This window comes from Corvus cornix, chromosome 4 (assembly GCF_000738735.6).
Source record: "Corvus cornix cornix isolate S_Up_H32 chromosome 4, ASM73873v5, whole genome shotgun sequence".
Taxonomy (NCBI): domain Eukaryota; kingdom Metazoa; phylum Chordata; class Aves; order Passeriformes; family Corvidae; genus Corvus; species Corvus cornix.
Window position 1 is genome coordinate 65212835 of NC_046334.1, and position 27662 is coordinate 65240496.

A 27662-nucleotide genomic window follows, 5' to 3' on the forward strand; every position below is an offset into this window, starting at 1 on the left:
CCTGCAGTCTCTCCCTCTGTGTATTTAGGAGAGACATGAAATTTCTCAGCTGGCCCAAGGCTGTGGTTTTCCTGGGAGCAGCAGAGGGACACAATCCTGATGCACAGCCCCAGGTGACCTCAGCAGAACCATAAGCCACCAGAATCAAAGCAGGTCTCTGAAATGCTTTTTGAAAAAATGTAGCTGCTGTCACAGGTGGGAGACTTCACAAATGAAGCCAAACCAGACCCAAAAAAAACCTATCTGACAAAGCCAAACAGAGTAAAATTCAGACCTGACCAAGGAGGACCAGCACTTGTGACAGCAGAAGGACCCCGAGGGAGCGGTGCTGGCTGGGCTGGGTAGCTCCAGCTCCGTGTCACTAAAGCCTGTAAAATGATGAGCAACAGAGAGCAGCACTGGAAAAACTGGACTGCAAGAAACGTCAGCATTTCTGTGATAAGCAACAGTGTGAAAACAAGCCAAAGCACAATCATTATCACCTCCATGGAAGTGTAAAACAGTATTTCCAGGGTGTCTCTTAGGAAGGCCTGGAGTGTAAGTTTTCCCTATGAGAGAACAAAGCCCTGTTCCCTTGCTGCCAAACTATGCTTGCTTAGTATGTAACAATTTAACTTTTTTCTTTAAAGAAAAAAAATAGTGCCAAAATAAGCATATAGAGCTGTTTTACAAAAGAGACTTAGCAACTCCTTAAATAACTAGGAATAGAATTCAACATTTAATAAGACATTGACGTTTCTCAAGCAGTCAGACATGGAATAATGAGACTCAACAATGTGGAAAAATCCCATTAATACGTCTTTCAAGATATTTTGCTTTTCCAAGTAATTAATATAAAAAAACCTCCTAAAACCTGACCATGAACACAAAGCTATTGAACAAAACAGACATTTACTTTGATTATTTTCCTAGGTTGTATGAAAATACATCTAACATATTCATCTGAAAATTGTTTCCATGCTTGCTCATGTGATAAAAGAACAACAAATTCTGAAATTGGCTGTCATGTATCAGCTTTTTGCTGGAAAAGGAAAGACATTTTGCTACTTTGACGGGCAAGACACAAAGAACATCATTTAAGGCCACATAATATGCCACAGTTAGATGTTGTTTTGATTAATTTATAACAGAAAATCCTTCAAGTTGCTGAATGCTAAAAAGTATTAAGTTGCATAATGAGAAAGCTCAAGTCTTAAGGATTGTTTTACCTTGTATTTCAACAGTGGGAAAATGAAAACAATGTCACAACTTTTCTTTGTCTTCTTTTTAAAACAAAACTTTAGCCTGGTTTCCCAGGCTGCAGAGTAAGGTACAGAAGCCTTCATTACAATGCATCTAAACCCCACCTGTCCTGGTACAGAAATCAGAACTCTCCCAGATCACCACCTGAGTGCCTGAGCTGAGCTCACAGGGTTACATGGCCAGTACGTAGCAAGGGAGAATATGATCCACATTCCTTCTCAAGATCAGTCTACAGGACGTGCCCAGCAGAAGGAATGAATTTCTAGGAACTCACAAATGAAGTCCCGGTCTGCAGTCTCGGGGATGCAGAACTCCGTGGGCCCAGAGAGTGGAGCAGTAAAGAGCAGGGAGAGGTAGAAGGAAGCAGAAGGTCAAACAGCCCCTGGCTCAGATCTGTTTGTGTGGACATAAAGAGTCTCTCTGTCCCCACAGGCAGACACAAGGGGTGGCTGTCCTGCATCCTGCCGTGCTGAATGTGCTTGTGAGCCCCGCAGAGGGGGCAGGGAGCTGTGGGCTCCGTGCCCCATCCCAAACCCCCATGGGTGCTGTCACTGCAGCAGTGCCTGTCAGTAACTGAGACAGTGGCTTCTGGAAGTGGGGATCTGCCTCTTAGGAACTGGGGCATCACTGTTCCAGAGTGACAGAGCTGTTACACCTACACGTGAAGAGGAAAAAGCAACAAAACAACTAAAAATATTAACAAATTATAAAAGCAATGGAATGTAAAGGAAAAATTTTATAATAACTTATTTAAATGCATTCTTACAAAGCCTTCCTTACATGGTATAGTATTTAAAGAATGGTCCCAATGACATCAAATTCCTTCATTTTGTTTTAAAGCAATGAGGAAAGTATTTCTGCTTTACTACCTGACCTCGTTTTCCTTCCCTTGAAGCCCAATACTAGAGAAACATCCATAATATCATTTTTTGGTTTTGATTTTAGGCACAGGACTGTTCTTCAGTCCCATGGCAGAGCAAATGTTTCCCTCAAAATCAATTAAGGAATCTTGAATTTTAACTTGAGTGCAAGGCTTGGCATACCATTTTAAAAAATGCAAACATGTAACACTTGCCCTGATTTTGAACTGTGCTATTTCTTCAAAATTATTTAAAAAACAAAAATTAACCTTCCAACAGTGTTTATAAAAACTGATTCAAAAAAACAAAGCATTTTGGTCACAAAACAGAAACCAAAGTGTTCAGCATAGGGCAATGCAACATCTATAACCTCTTTCAATTAATATTTTCTAATAAAACCAAAATTTTTATGTGTTGGGAATAAATGAGGATTTTAGTAATTCCAAAAACTAAATCAAATCCTGAAGAAATACCTTGGAAAAAACCCCATACACTTCCATGATACAGCAAGGCTTCAGTCTCAAAAGGGCTACACACAGAGTTTCTGCACTATTAAGGGCAAACTAAGCTAGAACATACACAAATGGCTAAATGGACATGGAGGTGCACGTGCTCTTTAGGAGGGTGGGTCACAATGGCACAACGCAAAACGTGCTTGGAACGCTGCCGAATCACACGCCAAGGACGTGCACTGGGAACTAGACTGGCAAAGATGTTTTTCTTTACCGTTTTTTCCTAGTTCTAGGATTATTTCCATCAATGCTAAGCCTTGTATATTCATCTCACTGTTAGTGAGAGCCTAACGCTAACGGGAGTGAGGAATTCAAAACAACTTTGCTGACACAACAGTGGTGACAGGATAGTCGAGAGCAGAGCTCCTAAAAATGTAACAAAAAATTTCAGTCTGTCAAGTCAAGAAGCCTGTTTTATACAAACATTAGTTTTATACAAAAAGGAACAGTCAGGCTAAATTTCACATCAAAATTCTTATGTGCTTCTTCAAAAATCTACTTCACTTTTACTTAATTGTTTTGAATTTAGTTTTTGCACTTTAGTCAAGTTTCACTTTCTGTTTCATTCATGGGAGTGGTTTTGCTCCTTGTTGGGCATTTCTTGCATTATCATAAAGTTGAAATGCTTGGACTCCTAACATTCCAAAGAAAAGTTTGCCTCTGCATTTTACCTGACATTAAGGAAAAAAAAAAATCAAGTAATCTTTTCCAAATAATAGCTTTTGTAAGATTTATTTTTATTAAGACACAAAAATCCTATATTATTGGGCCTAGATTGCAAGACAATATCCCTTTAAGTCCAGACCTGTACAGCTCTGCAAGATCAAGTAACTTCTATTTTGCTGGGATGAAATACAGGAAAAAACAGTATAGAAAAAAATCTCTTACAAAGTAAGATTCCCCCTCTCTGGTACAGGGTGTGCCTTTCCCACCACGCACCATATTTCTTGGTGGAAGGATATTTATGATTATGATAGCTTAAGAATCATTTTTGAAGAGCACAAACCAATTGTTGTGTGTGTGGCTGTAGCGAGAGACGCACCTGGGTCGTGACTGGCATTCAAGCACTTGCTCAAAAACACACAAGGCAAGCAAATCTCATTGGGACCACAGACCAAGCCATTTCTTACTCAAAAGGACTTGAGAACTAACAACTTCTTTCAAGGATACACTATTTTAAACATCTGTTGGTTGACAAATACTATCTCAACAAGACTATGTTTAAGCCTACCTGGTTTGATTTTAACCTACCTCCAACCTGCAAGTATTTTGGAGGGAACATTTTACATTCGTAACAATTCAAGTGTAACTGTAATGCTGAGTAATAAGCTTGGTTTGTCCTGAAGTTTGCTGAACTATGCAGTTCGTTATCAGTGCAGAAGCAGCAGAAGACTGCTGTGGTTGGCTCAGTGGATTTATAAAAACAAAACAAAAAAATCCCCCCCCATTGTAACCTTTACAGAATATATGTAAAATTGTGTCCTTCCCTGGTCATATTCACAACTTATCTACAAGATAGTGTTAGCAGTAGAAACTGCAGTCCATGACTATTTGCATTCAGCTCTCATCCATCTGTTCCTCTTTCTCCTAGGCTTGAACTTGTTCAGTTTTTTGCGGGGTTTCTCAGTCTTCTGAGTTTCAACAGAATCCACCCCGAGAACATGTTCAGAGCAGCATAACTGTCCATTCAACATGGAATTTAGTACTGTCCTGTCTTGGTGCTCCTTGCAGAAAGAGTTTGGGCAGAAGTGGCAGAAAGAAACAGAAGGTTTGCCACAAACATCACAGTGGTGCCAAGGACACTCCCACTTCCCTGCAATCGAAACCAAAGAGCCATTAGCGGGGAGTAAAACACGGCATCGTCTCTTAAAGAAGTTTTGTGTTGTAGCAGCTGAACACAGGCACAACTTTCCTGACAAAGCAAATGACAGCAACTACCGGGGCTGATCTCAACACTCAAAATGCTACATCATGCTTATGAAGCTCAGCTGGCAGCTGCAAGGAGCGGACTTGACACAACCTCATTTAAACACAGCAGTCAGCTCCAGCTAGAAGAAATGACTCAGGCTTCACTCAATAGCATTTTACAGAACTTGCAGGCTGGTAGAGCATCCAAACATCCAGTCAGCTGCTGCCTACCTTACAGCAGTCCCCTGACTGTTGCCAGTTTTGCTCAGGGATGACTGGTGTGCTTCACTTACAGCTACTGTTTCACCCCAGCATACTTTACCAGTCCTTGTTTTACTTGTTTCTGGGACAACAGGCTTTGCCTGCTTCCCTTGTTCATATCCCATGTGATATGGCTGACTGGGACTTGGTAACTCCTGTGATATCTGGAACCGCAACCTGATGTCTGCTGCTCTTACATTTCCCTACTTGCCTTGTTTCAGAAGCTGCTGCTGTTCTTCTGGTTTGAACTCAAAGGGCTTCATGCATTTCTTAGATAAAATCAACTTTCCTGTGGCAGGCCCACGGTGCTCCTACCAGGCGATGTACTCAATTACCTACATTTGTAAAACAAATGCCTCATTTTGCCAGAGAGGCAGGAGGAGGCCATCATTTTGTCTTCAAATCCAAGAGGAGCTGCTCCTACACGATGCAAAAACAAAGTTCCTGCCATACAAACCCAATGTTTTCAAGATGACAATCCTGACAAGGTTTCAGTGCAATAATTGAGGTACCTGCACAAGTTAGTTATACAAGTGTAAGACATGGGCTGACTCACCAAAAGGACGTTTCACCAAACCAAGACAGGAGAGATGATAAGCTTTAGTACAAGATTTCCTGTCACACAATACCAGCTGGCCTCCATCACCACAACGGAAACAATCATCTTCAGATTCTTTCTTCCCTTCATTTTTCATTCTGCGTCTCCGTGTTCTCTTTTTGGTCTTTTTGCCTTTTTCTTCTGAGGCATTAGTGGAAGAATTCTAAAAGAGTAAGATGTAAATCTGTAAATGCCAGTTTTGCAGAGGAAAAACATTACACAACCTAGCCAAGCTGTTGGCACACCTGCCAGACCATGCGCACAACCAAAAACTTGACTTGGGGCAGACCTGCCCAGTGCCCCACTGTACTCATCTGTGTTGACAAAAAAACCTCACTGACCCTTGTGAAAAGTCATCTTCTCCCTACAGGACCTTTCTACTGCAAAACCCCCTTCATTTTCTCGTCACTGACAAAATTTCCAGTCTAATCTACCTGTGGCTAATTTACCCTCATTATGTACTTGCACCACCAATCACTTCAATATCCATTTTTCTCTTCCAGTTGTCAATAGCCATGCTGGAATTACTAAAAGCTGCCTCCATTTCTCTTTGAGGTACAGACAGCAGAACTTCAGGAACTGTAGGTAATGATGGAAAGAATATACCAACCTTATCCCTATTTCAATCTGACATTCTGCTGCTTGCACTTTAACTCTCCTTCACCAAATCATAATAAAATTTTGGATGATTTTTCCACATCCCTACCACCATTCCCTTCCTCTCACCCCAGTAATCACTATCTACTTTCTTTAAAATTAGCCCATTCTATCTACCAATGCAGACAGCCCCATTAAACTAAACTGTAACATTTAATTTCTTCATGGCTGGCTGTGTAAATGTTCACAAGCTTATGTGAAACCTCATTTAAGTCCATCTCTTAACAAAAACCAGCTGTGTGGGTTCTGAAGATTCCCAGTCCACCCTCTGAAGTGGCTGGTACTGAGCAGTGTGAAGGACCACAGGAAGGTGCAGCTTATCAACATCCACAGGTGGTACTTGTGCCTTCCCTCACACTCCTATGCCAGCCCTTCAGGAAGCTCCATCAACTTTTGCTGGATACAGGCTTCAAACTAACCTGACAGGGAATCCTACAGATTGTTTCTTGATATAGTTTGGTAGCATTTTTTCCTCATTTGAAACTCACATTTTTTATTCTTCAACTCATTTTTTTTTTAGTGAATCTTAACAAAATAATCATACTTTAAGGTTTAGATGTGGAAATATAAACTAGAATGTCAGAATAATCTCACTGACTACAGTTAGGCACATTCTCAGTCAGTTTGAAGCTTCTACAACCCTTCCCCCGACAAGACTGTCAAAATCTCTTGATGTATTACTTGCCTTTGGTCTGTCCCCAAGAAATCCACTGCAGTTTGGGGCACCACATTTGCAGACTGTTTTTTCATTGCCCAGACAGTCAAGGTTGTAATTAAAAGTCAGCTCCGTCCCTGAGCGTGAAAAGGACAAGGTAACAAATTCTATCAAAGTTATTACAAGCAAATACAGTTTTTGCTGTCTGCTGTTTTGGGATTTGCTTGCTTCCCTCTCTTTACTGCTCGTAAGCACTAACAATGATTAACTAGATGCCCATATAACACTATGTCTTATGCAATTACATTTTAAAATAAATTCGTTTGACTTCACAAAACTGCGCTTGTGTCTGACCTACACACATTATCTATCCACCCATCCAGCTAAATACAGCTATAGATAGGTATGTATGTGTGTGACCATGTGTGCACACAAACCAGAACACAGACACTTTTAAACAGCCTCCTACATCCACTCCTTAAGCTTATTATGTTCATGGAAAAGATGCATTTGAGAGCTCCAAAACAAAAACTTACTAAGGATACTTGCCCTAGAAGCAAGCAACAAAAAGCAGAAGACTCACAATTAAGAATCATTAAAGTATAAGGCAGATCACAAAGCATCTCCTCTGTGTGATGAGTTCTCTACAAAAATATTTGCACTGAATCAGTTAAACGATGACTGTCCCACTCATAACTGCACAAAAGGTTTAACTTAGGGAATGAAACCAAAGCCAAGCCGAGCTGATGTACCTGCAGGAATGTCACACACAGCAAAGAGCCCGACACGAGTGTCTCCATTCACTGTCCACTTTAGAGTTTCACAATTTGGTTGGCAGCTGTGATTCATAAACCGAGAATAGTTTCCTTTGGGGCCAGCATCAATAATACGGTCCTGGAGAACAAACCAGCAACAGGATGAATGTTTTTCCTCTCCCCTCTCACGAAACAAAAAAAAGAAAAATCATCCATAACTGATTTCAGTAGTTGCATTCGGAACTGACATGGTGCTGCTATCCAGAGCACAGAAGCCAACTGCTGGTACATGTTGTATTGGAAACTGTAGTGTCCCACATGGCCTGGAATGTGACACTCCCAAAGCAATACTCGTGCTCTAGCTCACATTTTCCTAGCACCCATCACAGCCACATGGCAGGATAAGTGCTCTTGTGAGCATTGTGGTGGGCATGTTAAGGAACCCCCTCCCCCAGGAAGCCTCAAAACTTAGACTCAGTCCCTTTACCATTTACTTTGCATTCACAAAGCTGTGAGGCATCTACAAGTACTGCGCTTTGTGGCATTTACCAAGTCACTGCATGATTACTTCCACAGATTACTAGTTTCTCACCAGATTTCTTTCCTCAAATCAGCCTAGTTTACAAAAACAAGCTCTTGGTAAGCTAAAAACATCCCATCCCTACACACAATTGCTTTTTCATTTCTATCTCCACCAAATACACCAAACATTAACAAAATAAAATGAAGTCTTGAAATTGCCAGAACTGTGTTTCTTTGCAGACCTGCTTGAGAAGGCTCTGCTTATTTATGAAGTATTATTATGGTTTCCTTCTAGCTCATTTTCATAATGCACATGTACAAGTATCATGCCTGTGTGCACATATTTCACTGCATGGGCAGCTCAGCCTCATAATGGCATTGGCGCTTTTGGCAAAATAGACCCACAATGAACGTTTATTAATTACAGTAAGAGTCAAATACATATTCAGTTCAGATATTTAACACACTGACATTGTATGTCAATCTAGTAGAGGGCTGAGAAACTTTTAAAGTGTTCAGAGAAACGTGGTTTCATCATCCTGTGGGGTAACTCCTGTGCAGGAACTCCTCAGTTACAGGACTAATGAAAACAGCAGGTGTGGAAATGCAGAGCAAGAGTCTTGGGAAAAGTAATGGTGGTTGGGACTGAAAAAGATGCAGGACTGGCAGCCAGCTCTTGTTTATCTCCTAACTAGCTGTCTGGGGACTGAAGTAATATAACATAGATATAATGTATAACTCCTGCTGTCCAGGTTCTTCACTTTCTCCCCCTCCTGAGGAAGAAAATACTCAGAGGTGTGCACAGAACCACAGGTGCTGAATTATTTTGGTGTGTTAATTAATGTGCTGCAACAATTTGCTGCAAATCAATTTGTGGAGGGCTGGCTGGCTACTAACACAGAGAGTGCTTTCAGAAAAGAGTTTCTACAAAAGCACAAGCCTAGTTTTGTTATAAACAAAGCAAGGGACAGATGGCTGCAAAAAATATTAAATGCCCTATATAGGACACAGCCTCACAATTCTATCCCACATTCTCTCAAGTGAGAATTTTATTTTCTGCTGTTGAAATTTTAGTAGAAGTATTGCTAACAGCAATTCCTTCCACTGTATCACTACTATTCCCCCAAACTTCACACTTCATTTTAAGACTAGGCAGGTAAGTACTTTGTACTTACAGGTACAGGTAAGCACTGTACTTAATCAAGCAGCCTATAGACCTTAATATGTAATTTATTACGTAACACAGAACTAAGGAGATTCACTATGTACATACAGAATGGAGAGAGCAGGCAAAGAAAATGCAACGCTGTGAATATATGAAACTGTGGTATGTCAAAAGTAGCAGAGTGCCCTACCAAGGTGATCAACAGAAAAAGAGGTCAAAGTAAGGTTGTAAGTAAATAATGGCAAAAACCATCAAATACCCTACCTTATCAATAGTAAGCATATAGAAGTGGGTGATGTCATTTTCATGTGCATATTTGATTCTTGCCATACATTCCTCTTCATCAATCAGCTCTCCCACATACTCATTGACAAACTCCCCCTGAAAGGCACCAAGCATCACTAGTGAAGTATATCCCAAACCCACAAACAGCATTGCAGGTCACCGATTCTCTGCTGGGTAAGAACAATTCCTACCTTTTTGATATCCCTCTTGGCAACCAGACCCCACCCTTTGCCGTCAGTTTTGATGATCTTTGTCTCAGGGTACTGACGCTTCGTAAAGCACTGGTTCTGGCACCGCTCTCCCGCCGGACAAACTTGTGGGTGGCACTCGTACATCAGCATCCGATTGAGGCACTCGGAATCGAAGCCACAAGGGTTTTCATCCGTGGGTTTGCAGTTGCACTTGGGAATCTCAGATATATCAGCAGTGTATATCTGCACTTTACCACAAGGTTTATTCACCTGAAAAATACATTAAAATAGTTCAAATATGACGTTAGAACCGTTATTTTTATTGTAAGAGTTACAGTTACATAGTGGTTGCTAATTTGCTTTTGCACCACTAGATGTTTCCAAAGCAAAATTTTACCATCTCATGACTGGGAAAGCACAGTTACCATCATTACAACCTGACCCCATCTCACTGCTCAGCTCAAACCTTCGAGTACCCAGTGTCATTTCCTCAAATTTTACCTTAATATGTTTGTATGGTGGAGGTTTACGTTCACTCTCCTGGGTTTCTTTGGCTTCTCGCTGTAGCTTTATTTCTCGAAATCGAGCTTCAGCTTCTTGCAAAGCTGAAAAAGATTGCAGCATTAAGAGAAATGCCAGAAAGAGGATTACTCCCCCCAAACTGACTTGCTCATTCCCATGTGTGTTAAAACAAAGCATTGTCTACTTCTTAGTCCCACCATTCAATTTTCTTGCAAACAATGCTTCTAGAGTGTTAATGCTCTTAACAGATGTATAAATTCTACTCTTTTAAAAAGTCTCCCAGTCTGAGAGAGTCTACTCTCTCAGTCTTTCTTTATAGCTTTCCAGAAAATAAAAATCATCAGATATAATTTCAGTCAGATCCCAGTCTTTTACAAGACATGAAAATAATGTTCTCATGCAAAGATAGTAATAGTGACTGCTGCCCAGGACACCACAAATTTGTTTAATTCAGTATTGTAAAACAGATGTTCAAAACCCAAGGCTATGTGTGAAGAAAGCAAAGCATACATATCCTAGGATTATTTTTGTTTACTTTTAGCTATGTACCATTTTTGAAGACTTTTCCAATTCCTTTGATCCCTTGGTATCTACTCCCTCTGTCTCCCTCCATGTAAGGGAACACCCGTGCTTGGTGCGTCCAATAGTAATCCTTAGAACCAAAGAAAAACACAGGAAATTCTCCGATTTCATGCTTCATTTTCTGGATATTTGGGGGAACGTTTTTCGGATGGCAAACTTCTGCAGGCCACCATCTAGCACAGAAGTACAAATAAAAAAATACAGCATTTTAGTCAGGCTCTTTCTGCAAGAGACAGTTTAACAACATCACTTGAAACAGCAGTAACTGATTATTATTTCCAATATCCAAGAGGATTTAAAATCCTTTTCTCCCCTCTCTCAGTAGAGAGTGAGAGAAGACTAGAAAAGGAAAGCCTGACACTCAGATCAGTGGGACTTCACCTGCCTGCAAGGTAAGCACACACACAGGACTTCCTGTGTCTGGGTGGCAAAACCGTCATCTTTACAAGGCCTGCAATTACTGTAATTGTCAAAGATCAAGAGAAGGTTGATAACACCCATTAATGTTACAAGGATAACCCCCAGTTACCTCTATCTCACTCAAATCTCATCCAAGTGTTAAACACCAACAACCTGAGTAACTGATGTCCCAGCCTGCAAGGGAGTAATTTAGCCAATTACCAGTTAGACCAATTTATTGGCAGGGATCTCTGAAACCAACAGGGGTTGATAGCTCATACACTGAAGGCAGAAGTCAGAAGACTCAAGGAGTCCTGTATGGGTAATGCCTTGGCCAAGAGCAACAGCAAAGCTGCAAGTCTTTGAACCTGAAGCTTGCAGGGAGGTGAGGTCCTTAGTTCAGAGAGCAGTGAGAAATCAGTGTGCAGCAGGACTGGCCTACAGGAGCAATCAGTTGTATGATCCTTAGTTAAACATGCCAGTACTGTAAAACAACACAAATTCCTTCATCAGACCTGTAATTTCCCAGTTTAACCCAAATAATATCCTGGAAATGGAGCTTCTTGCCCGCCCTGCAGTCGTTGCAGTACCAGCTCCCATCTGGCATTTCGATGTTTAAGCAGTCAGGGTGAAAGGCTGCCGGGCACGACTCGCAGCACAGCAAACTTCCGCCTGCAGAGAGGCAAAAAAAGGAAAAAAGAAAAGGTTGGGAAACATCAAGATCAAAATAAAAGTTGTGCATTCCAGACAGGTTTGAAATGATATACATGTGGTAGGTTCAGTTAGAAAATAAATGGTTAAAATATGCTGACCCTCAGCAACAAATACACACATCACTTAGTTGGGTACAGCAGCCAAAAGGTCCTGACTAATTTATATGCCTGGCAGACTCGGGTTAGTAACACAGGCAAAATAACAAGCAAGCTGGTGATAAAAACGCCAGAATAATGCACAAATTATAATTACTTTGCTGTACTTTAATGACTACAATATGTTCAACATAGTTTTAATATATATTAACATTTCTATGTAGGAAAAATTTAAACCACAACAGATACTTGTAGGATTTTGGGGTTTTTTTCCCCCTCAGGGGGAGAAGGAACAAGATTGTTAGTTTGTTCCACGAATTATCAAGTGGAACGTTGGCTGCAGCTTAAAAGCTGCTATGCTGCATATTAATTTGTTAACAAATCAGGTAGAGTTTCACTGCTACAAGTTTAATCAACACTACGCATTTTGTGGTTCTCAGTAAGGAACAGATTCATTGTACAGGATAAAATGAAACACCCTTAATTAGTGGCAATCCCGGCAACAACTAATACTGACTCAATTTTCTGTCTGCTGCAGAGCAACTCTTCAAATATTTACGGTGCAATATTACATATTAGCAATAAAGAAACACAAAAAGCTTTAGTACATTGAACACAGGGGAAAGAACACAGAAATACTCATTAGGTATCTCTTGTAAAGAATTAAATCAGGCTTCTGGTTGTTGGATAAAGCCCAAGTAAAACTAATTATTTCTGGAAAAAAAAGGGTATTTAAAGCCCTGAAGCAGCATAAGCCAATCTGACATCACAGCAAAACCTAACAAAGCCTAACTTCATATGCACAGTTCTAACGATTTGCTATAAACAGATTAGAAAAACAACACTTAAACTGAAGAATAAAATGATAGAAAGAAAAAGTTTTGATGCTGCATTTCTGGAGGAGTTCCCCACCCGTTTACCTTTGGAACACACAAAGCACCAGCTGACATTGACATGGGCATGGTGGCTCTTCCCCTTCATGGCAGTGAAGTGGTTGGTGCACACGATGCTGTTGGAGGCGATGACGGCGCATCCTGCGGCAATGCAAACGTCCCCGGCGTGGTACGCGACGGGGCAGCGCACGCAGCGCATCATCTTCCCTGGCAAAGCACAACACTCACGGGTTACCTTGGGACAAAACTGACTTGCAGTGAAGCACAATGCTGCCGTGTTACTTTGGGACAAAACTGACTGGTTATTTCAGCAAAAAGGATGGTAGTGCTCAGACACCCTATATGCACGCGCAAAACTCCAGCCATTATGTTTTCAACGCTTGCAACAATACTGAATTAATAAAGGTTTTTAGAGAACCCTACACCCAATTTAAAGCACTCTAAGACTTTAATTATGAACACCAGGGTAGACCAGCTCTTCCTTAGTCATGTAATTCTGCCTGCAAATGTTGCCCAAAGCTAAAAACCTGCACAGAATCAAGTGTCTCCACTTTCATTGAGCCTTGCTAAAGTGTTTGTACATTCTCAGGTCCTGCCCTCACTGCTTGGCCTCTCTCCTCATCCTCTATGCATTCTAGATCTCATTCTCTCTTGAGAAGAAAACATGGCTAACTATGGATAACTGAAAGCTAGTTAGAAAGAGAACACAAACAAGGTAAATAATAAAGCTGACTAAAAATTATTCTATTAGTACTTTTTTAAGAATTCTGAATCAATCGCTAGTCCATTTATGCCTAACAAAACTGCAGCTAGCAGCTCTCAAATGGACACATTCCTTACCTTAGCATACCATAAATAAAATTAATTCATCAGTCACAAAAACGTAAAATCAAACTACCTTTTGAAATTCGTGGATGTGAGGGGTTACTAACATGACAACTGAGGCAGCTGTGGAGTGGACACCGAAACCCCCTGTTCTCGAACACAGTGAGATGAAATTTTTTCACACAAGCTTCGTGGTAGAATTTTCCGCAGTGAGACACAACACAGCGTTTCACATCTGCCTTTCTCTCCTTACACACAAAACAGGTGTGCACACCTGGTGGCAAAAGAATAAACAGAATGTAACTCATTTTTCATCCAAACACATGACTTTAAAACACTTCTCTCGTGCCTTTATGTTATGCATGAGGGAGTTGCTTTTGTTGCGTGCAGGAGGCTTTTTCAGCAGATCAAATTGCATTACTTGATGTTGCAGATATTCCTATCATAACAACTTGGTACAGCAACTATTTACTTTAGCTCTTTAGTATTAAATACTGATCTGCTCAGATACAAATAAAGTTACAAAGCAAACCCATTTGCAGTTGAAGTATACACAACAACACCCAAAGCCGCACCAATCTGATTTTACGTTCTTATTTATAAGTCTCAGTACGCCAGGACAACTATGAATTTTTAAAATTTTTTTAAACCAATGAAATAGGATGATGGGTTGTCTGTGGTCCTGTGAAATTTCAAGCAGGACCACAAACCAAAGACAAGCATCCTCTAATCTTTTTTCTGGACTAGTTGGAACAGCTTTATTTTGAAGCAGCAGTTCCAACAAGGTTTACTGCATGTACTGAAATGAGCTTATGAGCCAGAACACAAATCTTATGTAAAGTTTTGAGATTAAGAACTTCTAAGCAGTTATTACAGGATTAAAAGCAAATGAAATTAATAGCAATAAGGTAGTCTTTTAACAGGAAAAGCAAAAGATTGATATAGACACACAAAGGACTGAAAAAGAACTTAAAACGTTTCACTCGCCGCTCTTTTTCTAGGATTTCTTAAGTCTTTGTGAGAGACTTTAAATCTCATCTGTAATTGTACTCAGAGAGCAAATAATCTGTAGTTATTAAGGCAATGGAATTCTGATTAAATTAGCCACGTTGCAAGAGAGTTCTCACTGAAAATAGGGTGAACTTTGTAAAACATGGCACACTTAGTGGTACTCTATGAACTCCCACCCTGTCAGGTCCAAAAGGACAAATAAGGTTCTCAGAGGATACATACTCTGCCCAGGAGGATGTCCTAGAGCAATGGATGGGAAAACTATAACTTTTTTTATTTTTAATTAATAGAAAGGGACAAACTTGCCTGATGTACATTCACTACAAATGAATTTTCCTGCTGGTCTTCCAGAGAGCCCAAGGCAGCTTACATGAAAAGCTCGATAGCAAAGTCCTTCACACAGTAGGAGATCACCTGTTTTTTCACACAGCTTTTACAACACAAAGGCATTGAATGTTAAAGAAAAGTTCATATGTGGAAAAAAACTGTTTTCTTTATTCCTTTTCATACACTGCTCCTCAAAATATCTTTTCCCACTGTTGAAATCAAATTTAACGAGCGAAAGATAATTTTACAAGCATCGTCACATGCCCTGGCTTCAAGTTGAAACAGGTAACAGAATCATTAAACCACTAGAAATATCCCTCCCAGACCATGGTTCAGGAGTAAATACAACCTGACAGAAAAAAAGGAATAGAAAAAAAGCTTTAAGAAATATTCCCTCAGCACGCTGATGCATCTAAGTAGGGTTAAAAAGCATCCTTCCTTTCCTTTTCCTTGGCAAAAGGAAATCAGTTCAGTTGGCACAATGATACTTCTGTGTCTGATTAGTTAGCAGTGATACATGCATAACTAAAGATGAACTGAACAACAGTGCTGGCAGAATTTAAGGACTACCCAACATTTATAGATAGATACAACCTCATCCTCACTATGTACAAAAAATGGAAATGTAACTGCTTGCCCAGTCTCATGGAAACAAATTTGATCTGTCTACTTGGATTGTGCTATCATTTCATAGCCTAAGAGCCCTTCCAGAACAGTTTGAGAAAGGCTTTGGCTTTCAGTTGCTTCCCACCCGCACATCACAGCAGAGCAGTGCTGCTATCTCTGCTGCACACAGAGCACAAACCCCACTGGGCTGGACTTCTTCCTCTGAGCTAACAGAGAAACCAGCATCTCTTCTGCATCAGCTAACCAGTCACCTGGCAACACTCATGTGCTTCTTCTGAGGTACAAATTATGCTTATCTTACAGACCTGGAAACTCAAGCAGAAAGGCTAAGTCACTTACTGGAGGTCAAGAAAAATAATAATTAGGTATTAAGAATTCCATTTACTGCCATGGCAACCTCATCACAAACAGACATCTCAGACTCCCATGATAAACCTGTTTCTGGCCTAATATTGTCATTTTCATATTTAATAAGACCTTTTCTAGGAAAGCTCGGGAAACAGCCCAGCTAACGTCTCTCACCTGACACACATATTCTTTTTTTGTTCCTGCTCCTCGCTCAGATTTTTTGGATGATATAGACACTTCAGTCTGAGTCTCATCAGCACTTTCATAGGGGGACTCTGAGCGCTCATCTCCTTGGCCATCGGAGATCTGAAGATTAAACACAGGTGTTAGAGAAAGCAGCCACAGATGGTCAGTTTTGCACAGAGTAATAACTGATGGAAGCAAACACACTGCAATTCAGACTAGCAGATTTAGGCACGCTCTTCTGGTTTTGTTTCCCCCACCTTCAGAGGAACACCTTGATTAAAACCAGAATATGCATTTGTGGAAGACTCACAAAAAGGACTATACAACAATCCCCCTCACCAGCAACTCAGTAGCAGCCAAAACAGAACACCAAAACTTTGTAACATGGCATTTTATTTATACTCAGTTCTGTAATACAGTTAGCAAGAAGTGCCTAGCCATAACACAGGGGTATCTTCAAATCCCTTGATTAAAGTTTGAGCATGTGGTTTATGAGAATGCAACAGTCAATTTTTAAAAAGAAACTTGGTAAACTCCAAGTTGCATATAAGTCTCTGACCCAAGTATTCTCCAAGGAAGTGTGAACAGCATATAGAAGAGAAGAAGAAAAGAACAAGCAGCTCTCAATATGTTTAAGGAACATTACCACCAACAATGAACTCAAAATACTAGAGAAGATAGCCCTCCCTGCTATGGATATATCTTATATAACAGACCTAGATGTAATAAATATGGGGTGTTTTTAAAAATAGTTGTAATTTACTTTAAAAAAACCCCATCCTTAGTAACATATTTAAAAGAAAATACAGGGTGGTTTTCAGTTCAGTAGAATTGAAGGAGGTAATGGACAACCAAGTCATTTGTCTCATCTCACATTACACCAGAAGATGCAGAATTTCATGCTGTTGCCCCCAGATGGTACTCAGTGAGTTGTGCCTAAGTATATTCTCCAGGAGAACATCACAATTTGGAATTGCAAAAGGATGCCATCACTTCTCTTCAAGCTCATTCTAATGGTTATTCACGCATACCATCAAAAGTGCTGCCTCCTGTCCCTTTTGGGTTGTCTAACTGCAACTCACAGGTGATGATGCTTTCTCCAGGCATTTCAGCTATATTAAAAGTCCCTTGGAAGCAGACATTTTCCTCCTATGGAAGCAGGCTGCAACTAAGCCCGTTTCAATCCTTTTTGTTCCGCCCTCTAATTTTCTCCCTAGGGGACTTTTTCCAGTATCTAGAGCATTTTAGTGGGGTTTCTCTAAACCTTTTCTGTGTTTTAAAAAGGCTGTTGAAAAATCAAGCATGAGAACTGGAGGCAATAACCCATAAAAGTCTTGTAAGTACCATATCCAAAGCAACCCAACATGATGCTATTCTTCTCCACTTCTGCTCTGCTGTGCAAGAATCCCCCCACGTCTCTTCAATACAGCACTGAAACTCACTCTAAATTGCTGTGCTATTTAAGAGATCATTTTGCCAATAGCCATTTGTCAGGATACAGACACCACTTTATATGAAGAATTTATTCTCTGTTTTCAGACACAGAATCTCATATTTATCTACAGTAAACCACCTTTTTCTAAAATTGGCCCAGCTACATGCTGGAGACAGACACATGCAAACCCCCTATCAACCAATCCATGTAATGTACAAATTTATTAGAGGTGATTTATTTTGAAATCAGAAAGAAAAATGTAAGACCAAACCAGGTCTAGACTTAGTCTTCATAAAATCTCTTTAGAAACATTGGTTTTGAGTGATTAACTCTCACTACTGCTGCCAGCTAACTTGCATTCCTCCATTTAACATTTGCTTTCCTTGATCACATCTAAAAATATTTTATAAATTGGATCAGACTGACAGCTGCTGGTTGGTTGGTGGGTTTTTTTTCCCACATTACTTGCAAGGGTATAAATTCATCTCCTCAGTGCAAATAAATACTATTAAAGCGATTCATACCTCCAGTTCACCTATGAATATTTCTACAGCTGGAGTGACTTGGGGATTCTGCCCGACCATTTCATAAGTGGTTAAAAGAAACTGCACATAAAGTCATTGCTTTGTTCAGGCACCAGGAAATCTCTGTACCCTGGAAGGAGCTGTGAAATAGTAAACTGCAAATGTGACCTGAGTGCAAGGCCAGGAGCAGCCAGTTCTTGATGGGAAGGGGCAGATAAAGGAAGGCAGCGTGGGAGCACAGCAAAAACACAAAACCAGTTTCCCTTATGGTTTAAGTAAACTTACACACATGCTCATTTCTGTTTAAACTATTCCCACAGAAACATTAATTAGTGTAAGCAGTGCACTGCTCTAACATTTTTAGTACCTCATTATATTCCTGTTTGAACTAGCCAGAATTAGTCATGGTTAGAAAAGAAAAAAGGAAAAATAAGCTGGAAGGTCTTAGATCTGTATTTCTTTCCTACTTAAAAACACAGCAGAACAAAACAAAGCAACGCAAAACAAGCAGTCTTGCTATAACCCGACACTAGGTTTCCCACCTTTTCCCCACACCACAAAACACCTAAACCCCAAGAAAACCCATTTGTGCAGCACCCCTTGAGTTAATGCAGTGTTCCCAGCAGCAAAAGCCATAGAGCCTTGCCCTTGAGGAAAGGTGCTCCTCTTCCCCCAGCACACTGCTTTTGAAGACAGAGCAGAGAAATAGAACATATTCAGTGATAAATATATTCAGTCAAGAGAGTAAGTCAAAGTCATGCTTTCCAAGATTTTCCTTGGTTTATACACTCCATTCAAACGAAGGATGCAGACCTCTGTATGGAAACAGAACCCTATTGGCAGAAGGCAGTTTTTCAGAACCCCCTAGATATGGGTGACAAAATCCCAGCCATTTGTGAACCTCAGGCTGACATCAATTTTCCTACAGAAGAGAGATTTTACCGCCCCAGAACTAATGCACAGCCCTTTATTTAAATTAAATGGTTACTGAGCCAAAAAAATGAGCAGGGCTGGCAAGAATCAAACCCGAGATCACAAATGCAACCACAAAAGCCAAATACTATCAGCCCATTCAAGATAAAACTTGGCAATTTACACCCACCTATGTATTAATGCCAGGTTTCAAGCACAAATACCAATACACAGAACATGAACAAAATACCCTCAGCTCATCAACTGAATGGCTACCAGGCTGAGAATATCTTTCAAAATCTCTCCTTTACAGCTGTCAGGAGCCTCACACATGTTACAAATCAAATGCTCTATTAACCACCAGTTTTGTAACACACAGACAAAACCAGATACCTGCTTATGGCTCTCTCAGCTCCTAAGAGTCACTACATTCACAGGCAGCTCAGCAATACACTCCTGTGGCCTGGTGCAGGCTGCAGAATGCACCTCCTTGTCCCTGCCACCATGACCAAAGGTTTAACCATCATCTCCAACAGCCATAATCCATGCACTGCTCACACACACTTCACTCCCATCCCAGATTTCACAGTTCAGGGCCCTAATAAGTGGGAAGGCTAACAGATTCCCTGTTGTACGAAAGGGAAGCATTTCTTTTGGATAATTCAATTTAATCCTTATGTTCATCTTGCAGAAGGTGAAGTCTCTACCAGACATCTCTGGGGAAAGCTCCCTCTATGAAGAGAGCTGGAATTCAACACTCAGCTCCTGAAGTTATCCCAGAATAGCCAATGGAAATATCAGGGAAGTAAAAGAGCATCTGTTCCTTAAGGCCTACGGAGAAGAGACCGAGACAACCCTTCATCCAATGCTTCTTCGAGAGGACTTAGAACCTCAGAGAGGTACAGCATGAGGTAGTTGGGAAAACTCTATTTGTACCCCAAGCAAGCTGTAGCAGCACTAACAGGTTCTGATTCATCCGGGGGACACTGAGTTTTGCAATTAAAATACGTGTAGATTGAAACAGTCACTACATAAAGATGATTTAGAAGATCGCTAGAAATCAGTTCATGCTGATGTGACACAGCCACCTCTGCAATGAGACATAACACTTCTGTGGGTGGTTAACACAACTTCCCACAGTGGAAGGTCTAACAGGTCACATACCAGAGCCCAAATCACAGCCTTCAATACAAATGTGGACAGGTTTTGGGGGGCTTGTTACTTTACTTGTTGAGTTACAAATATAAATCTTTCCCTTGTAATCATGCCAGAGCTTGTCTTGTCCTTATTTTTGTAATATAATCCTCCTAGCAAAGTAAAGTGTATATAATTAACTCTTCTGATATTCAGGCCAAGGTTCAAAGTAATCAACATTTAGATTAGTGGCAAAATGTATTAATTGGCAAATTGTAGCTATTTTATTCTGCTTTACATTTGGAGTAATTTCTTATTTCTCATAAAGGCAAAGGACTGTTTTAAAGAGTGTAAATTTAGGGGAAAAAAGCCAAGGCTGTTCACTTCAGATTTTTAGCAAGTGCCAAGTTTTTGCACTGAAATTGTACCTGAACTCTTATCATCATCTCCACCTCTCGTTAGCAATTACTGCTGCTGTGACATGGAAGACACCCTTCCCCTGCTGAACTAAGGATCACTGCAAGCACCATCAGCCTCCCCATACTGCACATCAGTCACGCTTTCCTTCCTACTTCCTTCAATTACTGAATGTCAACATTATCTTGTGAGGACTTGCCTGTAGAGGCTTTCACACTTCACTGCCTGAACGCTGAGCAAGGGTGGTATATCAGAAATCGAATGCAGTTCTTTCTACTGGAAACTATGCACCTGCATACACAAGTGAGAAAAAGGGAGGAAAACAGCCTAAAAACCAATTCATGCTCTTCATGTGGGGTGGGCCAGAACTTACTTCAGGGATTACTGAGGTTCCAAATACCATTACCACTCACAGAAGTGACCAATTTCCCATCAGGCTCCTAAGGCAATCATTCCTTTCCCACATGTCTCAGTCATTATTCACTACTTACACATGTAAGACTCAAAAGGGAACATGTAGGGACACATTACTGCATTTTCCAAGTTCCCCATAGCTTTATTATTGAAAAAATACTTCACTACCAAGTCAAACTGGGACAAAATTTTGGCATCTCTGTGAATTCTTTGTGTTTAGCATTGTATTTTTACCCTTGAAAAGACAGAAACTGTAGCAATGGGTAATTAAAGAATTGGGTTTACTCATCTCAAGATATTTTGAGCATACATTTTATACTACTACTGTATTTTTGGAACAGTTACTCAGGCCCACAACAGTACAAGGATCAGCATATAAAGACTTCAAATCCCCCAAAGTATTTTTAATTTTCTTTTGAACTATATGCTAAAATTCTCTGTTCACAATAACCAAAAGAAGTGCTTAAGGGATTCTTTTAGACAAACATCAATCTATTTTTAGAATGACTATATAACAATGCTTATAAAAGCCATCTTCAGCATTAATTCCTAACTGAATGAACATGCTTTGCATACTGCAATATTTGATGTATAAAGCCAGATTACATCAGCAAGCCCTGATGAACACTGGGTAATTGTTTCATTGCTAAATATAAGGATGAGATTTACTTTTTTTCCTGCTTCCTGGACTACTTTTACCTGTTATGTGCAAAAGGGATCTATACGAGCATACAGATGCAAGGACTGTTGGTGGAGTAACGGAGTTTCCTTGGCATGATTATATTGAGTAAATAAGTGTTTGGTTTTCACAGAGCATGCTGAGCAGGCTTAGAGGAAGAAATGTGTGCAACTCTATACAATAATTATAATAAGAAAACACACTAGAGGATTGAAAGGAATTAAACTGAGTCAGCTATGTGCATTTTTTGAGTTTATATGTTTATATTTTTAATTTTGTCTTTTGTCTGAAGCACTCTAAAATGATTAAAGGGGGGTGGGCAGGAAGTCAATTTGACAGCAGGTTCTGTACACAGATTTTGTATACAAAATCAATTCTCAATGTTTTTCCTCCTGCAAGACTTCCTGCAGCTGCAACACGAGTCCTGCAGCTGCAACACTGAGTCTGAGTTAACTGCACAGCTCAATGCACCACCAATTAAAGCGTTCTAAGGTGAAAGGATAACACTAACACAGGGGAACATTTCTCACAGTACATTTTAACACTGAATCCAAATCTACTACGATTTTTTAAGATTTTTACAACCAGGTACCTGATTCCAGTCACAGCCACACACCTTGGCAGAAATGTGAGGCAGTTCTTCAGTCCCTCTGCTGTTTTACAAAAAGAGTTAAATGCGAGCTGGTACGTACACTCAGCTTGCATATTTCTAGAACCACATGGGTGAACTTTGCAAATGGTATTGCTACTTCCACATCTGGGTGGCTGAAATGTCACTTATTTAAAAAAAAAAAAAAAAAAAAAAAAAAAAAAGGTAGTGACACGTTCTCAGTTGGCATCCGATCATACTGATACACGATGTAAGCTGTGAATCTGTGAAAAGATAGACTGGAATTTAAAAATTCAAATCATGCTGTGGTTCAAAGAAGCAGGTGAAGTCAAATACTGATGTGGACATTTGCTCCACTTACTTGAAGAAAAAAAAAATTTTTTTCCACTTATAATTGTCTCCGTGTTTCAGACAGCTCCAAAATCAGAGTAAATACCAGAGCCAGAAAAATCACTGCTCTATAATTTCAAGGAAAAAAGGTCCAGAAATTCTATCTCTGAAAATAAAGTATCTGTACTCATCCCATCTGGAGCCTGGGAATTTAAGAAGTTAGCACAGTAAGAACAAAAAAATTTAACTGTTCTGCTTGATCAGCTGGTGACCTGGCTATTAAATGTGCCTTTTGTTTTAGAGTTAGGATTAAATCTTCATTTTTAACAGCTGATCTAAGAAAGCATCCTTGCTGGCTCAGTGTTTTCCTAGGAGGTGGGGAGGGGGTCATGGTGCATCTTTTTTTCTTCCCTGTAATTACTTCCTGGCTAAAGGCTGTCCTAAACGACCAGAGCATCAGTATTTGTTAAGGCAAAAACTTCTGTCTCAAGGAGCAGAAGCAAGTCCCAAATAATATCCCAGTGTGTGCTGGCAAATGCAGACTGAACTTCGACACTTCTGTGCTCATCAGTTTCCCTGGGCTTTCCCCTCTCTAGATCCATTTCAGACAAGGTTTTCCTGCCATGTTTGAAGGCTCAAAACAAATCTGGGCATTTAGACTGAAAAAGTTGCTAACCTTTGAGCATCTATGGTGCCCACAGTTGCTACTCCACCAGCCACACACCTCTTTAGACTTTTACAGCTACCAAAGCGCAATTTTGTTCAAAAAATTTCTTCTTCAGAAAACTCACTTTATCAATTCATTCAGTCTAATAAAAGCACTTCTTGTATTACTCATATATGCTTGTGTGACAGCCTTCTTAAGCCTTAAGAATACAAGCTTTGCTCTTAGTCATTCAAGACAAGACAACAATGTTCTTCTGTCACATTCTGTTTAAGCAGTAACAAAAACAGCTAAAGGGCAACACTTGAGAGCCAAAGAAGGCAGACCTCCCCCCCCCCTCCCCCCCCTTCCCCTTGGTTTACTTGAGCATCACCTGCTTTATAATGCAGGCTGTAGAACATCAAAAGGAAACACACCCTGCTATGTACACTTATCTTGAAGCTAGGGGTATGTAAAATGAAAACAAAGCATGGCAGGAAATTATTTCCTCCTGCTTGGCAGGCAAGTCTCCTCCACTGCAGGAGCAGCAGGATCCATAAAAGAAAGGGCCCACATAGAGCGACCTGCACCTTTTACAGGGATGTCTTAAGCAGCATCCTCTCTCAGGTCACCTCCCATTATATATATCATGATCAGATGATATGAACAGATCATATAAAAAGATACGCGGCATCTTTTCACAGGCAATTTAAGAGGCACGTCTTCACGAGTTCTGAATGCTGTTGCCTACTAAGTTTCACTTTCCTTAACACTCAGGACACTGCTACAATCTCAGACTTCCTGACAAGACTTTAGAGTCGGTGATTTCTACACCACAGTCACCCAGGAGGAAGTGGGCTGGGCTGGGCAACAGCTCTCTCTAGAAAGCTTGGAGCATGCATGTTCTGATAAATAAACTCTTTAGCCTTTCTAAAAGATAAAACCCAACTGCATACTTTTTTCTTATTAACAAAATCCGAGCAGCTACAGCTTTGGGTTTTTTTTTTTTTTTTACTCTATGAACAACTCATGTAAGAGTAAGTCAATAAGCAACATACAAACAGGTCAGGCTGTATTCAAAAGACAATCTATCGTGCACCCACACAGAGACAGAAAAACTGACAGAGCCAATTGAGTTACAGTTAACATTTCCTTTATTTCATATAAGAATTCCTGAACTGAATGAAGAGTGATATTTTGGCCCATACTGCTAGACTAGATAAATTCTTTAAGTATGCGGTGCCACAAGTGTACACAGTACTATCATAGCAAAAAAAAAGACAGCCTGGGACAAGTTTCATTTTTATTATTAGCAGGAGTTAGACGTTTCAGATAAGGATATTATGCATTTCTGAATTTGCCTGGAAAGTTAATTAAAACTATGAGAACATTTTAAAACAGTATAAAATTGCCTACAGATACTCATGATACTTTGGTAGGGGATGTGGAATAAAAACCTACATCATGTAAACATTCAGTTAACAGATTCTCTGCACTCTGAAGCCTAAGTAACACACAAGAGGAGAATAATTACATAAGAAACTTAGTTTTCTACACAGAATGTGCCATCAAAGAACAAAAGTGACCTTAGAACTTTTTTCCACATGAAAATAGAACCATTGTAACAAAACTGTATGGTCTGGTGGATGATGCAGGTCATGGAAAATGTCAGAGGCTTTAGCAGAGGTTTAGCAAGGAACAAGTCCAACTACCTGGAGTGTTCCACAAAAATGTACCTCTGACTGCTTACTGGTGCTTTCAAATGGGAAAAAAATAATCCATAGGCATACAGAAACAAACACAGGAAACAACTGTCTGCTAAGTCACAGGTGGCACTATATATTAACTTATCCTTAAGCAATGTTTAGAAGAGAAAATTATATTTGAAGGAAGCTTGAATGAAATGCTAGAAGCACAGTGATCTTGTTTAACAACCTGGAAGGTTCACTGGAACTGTTCTTTCTTTAGGTCAGTAGTTTGTTTAAAACAACATGAATTCCCTTCTTCCTTCCTGTTCTTAGGATCAAAAAATCAGTTATTTTTACCTTCAGTAAGAATTTTTAGTTGTATACTCTAGGACAACTAGACTCCAGGGTTGATAAATGGAGCTGATGTACTTTTTGAGTTGCAAGCTGTGCATGTCTCATGACTGCCTTCTCAATCAAACACCTTACCTTTTAAGAGCTGTACGTGTTTTCTCCTTTGTGTATACATGCTAATACCCATTAAAAATGCAGATAAATGAAATCTGTCTCAAATCAGTAATGGGGAAAAAATACTGTTTAATATGCAGAAAAAGAGCATTAAGGCTTGCATTTTATAATTTGCATTGTTAGGCCTTGGAAACACAAGAATTTGTAGCTATAACCAGGAACTGAGCTTGTTTTGACACTGTGTTACAGAAGGAAGAAAGAATTCCTCTAAGGAAGATGTGATGAAATTAAAATAAAAGCACCTCTTCAAATCTTTCCCAGGCTTCTTTAAGCTGCCATCTGCTGGTCAGCTCAGACTTCAGGGTGTGATGAATGACAGGCTGGCTGACTTACAGAGTATTACATGTGCTTTATTTTGTCCTCTCTTAGGAAAAGATTACAGTTTCTTTGACAAAGTTTGTAAGTAGTACCTACGGTCTGCACGATACTTTGACACTTATCTGCTGCCAACAAATTCATCCAATTTAATGAAGCCAGACAATAATCACAAAAATTGATTGAAAAGCTAAAGCAGATATGTTTCATGCAAACACACCAAGTGTGCCAATAATCCAGCAGTAATGGTAACGTAAAGTCTTATTTATTTATTAAAAAAATACTGATTACACTCTTACTGGCACCTACTACATTATTAGGGGGTGGAGGGCCAAGGTAAAAAAAGAAATTAAAGTACACCACCTGTATCTCTTCTCACAAATATGTGCTTTTGGATGCTTACACCAAGTTTTACATAGCCAGTAAAAAACTAGTCTGAGCTTTTGCAGACTCCAAAGTGTTGAGTATCTTTTTCACATCTTGCCCTACCAGTTGCTCATTAAGAATTGTATTTTAACAGTATCATATTTCACATAAGTACTGGAAGAAATTACTACTTGTGTCAAGTGCCTAGAAGTAAAATTATTTTGTTTCAAAATTAAATGCAGGTATGAAATTTGTTTATTCCTGTATAAACACTTTACTGCTTCTGTCCACCCATCTTAAAACAAATTCAAAGCCCAATTTTTTGAAGGGAGTAAACGTTTAATCTCTAATATGTCACATCTAGAAATCTGTTTGTACAAGTCCACATCCCCACTCCTATCTCTCTCCCAAAGTAATTTATCAACTGAAAATTTAGCCTTGCCTGATTTTATAGTATTTCAAATAAACCCCATTTTAAAAATATCCCCCAATAACAACAAAAAGCATTCCAAATATTTTTTAAAATGTCAAATAAGATGCGTCTTTCAAACATGAAAGAAATGAGCACACCTTTCCCAAAACTTGGTTATAAAGGACAAACATTTAAGGGGTGTGCAGCTAACAACAGTTCTTGACAAATAACAGTCACAGCCAGGTTCCATTCTGGAACAAGTTGTCCATAAAGAGGATGGGAGAAAAAGAAAGGAGAGGGGAAAAAAACCTGACCAGAATCCTCGTATATACACCTTGTGGAGATGTATGTGCTTGTAGAATACAGAGAATTTTTCCTATACTTGTTAAGAGAGCACCTAAACGAACACTTAGAAGTATTATAGTGAACACAGAAATGTCAAAGTTAATCATTAAATCTATTTCATGTTGAGAAGAATTACACCCTATCCAATTATCTGTGCAAGGCTTTCATCATTACCTGACTGTGTTTATTTTTTAAACTCTTTCCCTTAATACTGGGAAAGTTTCTCTCCAGATGAATGCTCTCAGGACACACACACATCTAGCCATTTAGACAAGTGCTAAATAAAAATACAAAAGAGGAAAAAGTTTTTAGAGCCACTCACACAATCCAGAATTTCTGTCTTTCCTTGTTTTGTAGATCAGGTCAATATTAATTTCAAAAACACATGCCTGATATTTTTGTTTTATTTAAAGGCAAAACATATCTAATATAGGAAACAAACCGGGCCCAATCCTTAGTTGGTCCAAGTTCAGGTCAGTGTAGTTTTAAGCAATCCAAGGACTATTTGAGTCTACTAATCTACTGCCCCCTGCACTCAGTCCCACAAAATATGTTATTTAACAAGCTGTGCTTTCTGTTATGCTGTTCGGGACTTTCTTTTGGTATCTTAACCCTTTGAAAACAATTCACTTTCTAGTTTGTGTATCTGTGTTCTGTGAGCAGTGTATGATGTTAATTTTTCTCACATTTTTTACTAGCAGTAGCTGAGTAAATTAGTGCTAATTTTAGAATTTCCATCCCAGCCATATGTAAGATATAACCATCTCCTTTCT

At 39.7% G+C, this 27662-nt stretch overlaps 1 protein-coding gene and 1 non-coding gene across 8 annotated transcripts in view; both read right to left on the minus strand.

Annotated features, from left to right (window-relative positions):
- Positions 1–690: 690 nt before the first annotated feature.
- NSD2 (nuclear receptor binding SET domain protein 2) overlaps positions 691–27662 on the minus strand; it is a 99703-nt gene continuing 72731 nt past the window's right edge. For 5 of the 7 annotated variants that reach the window (XM_039551048.1, XM_010402040.4, XM_039551051.1 and 2 more), the window contains 13 exons: positions 16129–16260; positions 14959–15082; positions 13715–13915; positions 12844–13023; positions 11630–11786; positions 10683–10888; positions 10113–10216; positions 9612–9881; positions 9400–9516; positions 7446–7587; positions 6724–6830; positions 5340–5544; positions 691–4427 (listed from right to left, as the gene is read on the minus strand). In XM_039551048.1, coding sequence (XP_039406982.1) covers positions 4162–4427; positions 5340–5544; positions 6724–6830; positions 7446–7587; positions 9400–9516; positions 9612–9881; positions 10113–10216; positions 10683–10888; positions 11630–11786; positions 12844–13023; positions 13715–13915; positions 14959–15082; positions 16129–16260 — 2211 coding nt within the window. In that variant the 3' untranslated portion in view covers positions 691–4161. Of the gene's footprint in view, positions 4428–5339; positions 5545–6723; positions 6831–7445; positions 7588–9399; positions 9517–9611; positions 9882–10112; positions 10217–10682; positions 10889–11629; positions 11787–12843; positions 13916–14958; positions 15083–16128; positions 16261–27662 lie in introns of those variants that run through there. The other 2 variants (XM_039551049.1, XM_039551052.1) reach the window with 2 other exon arrangements.
- Positions 7739–7869, minus strand: LOC120409988. Its single transcript, XR_005601885.1, has one exon.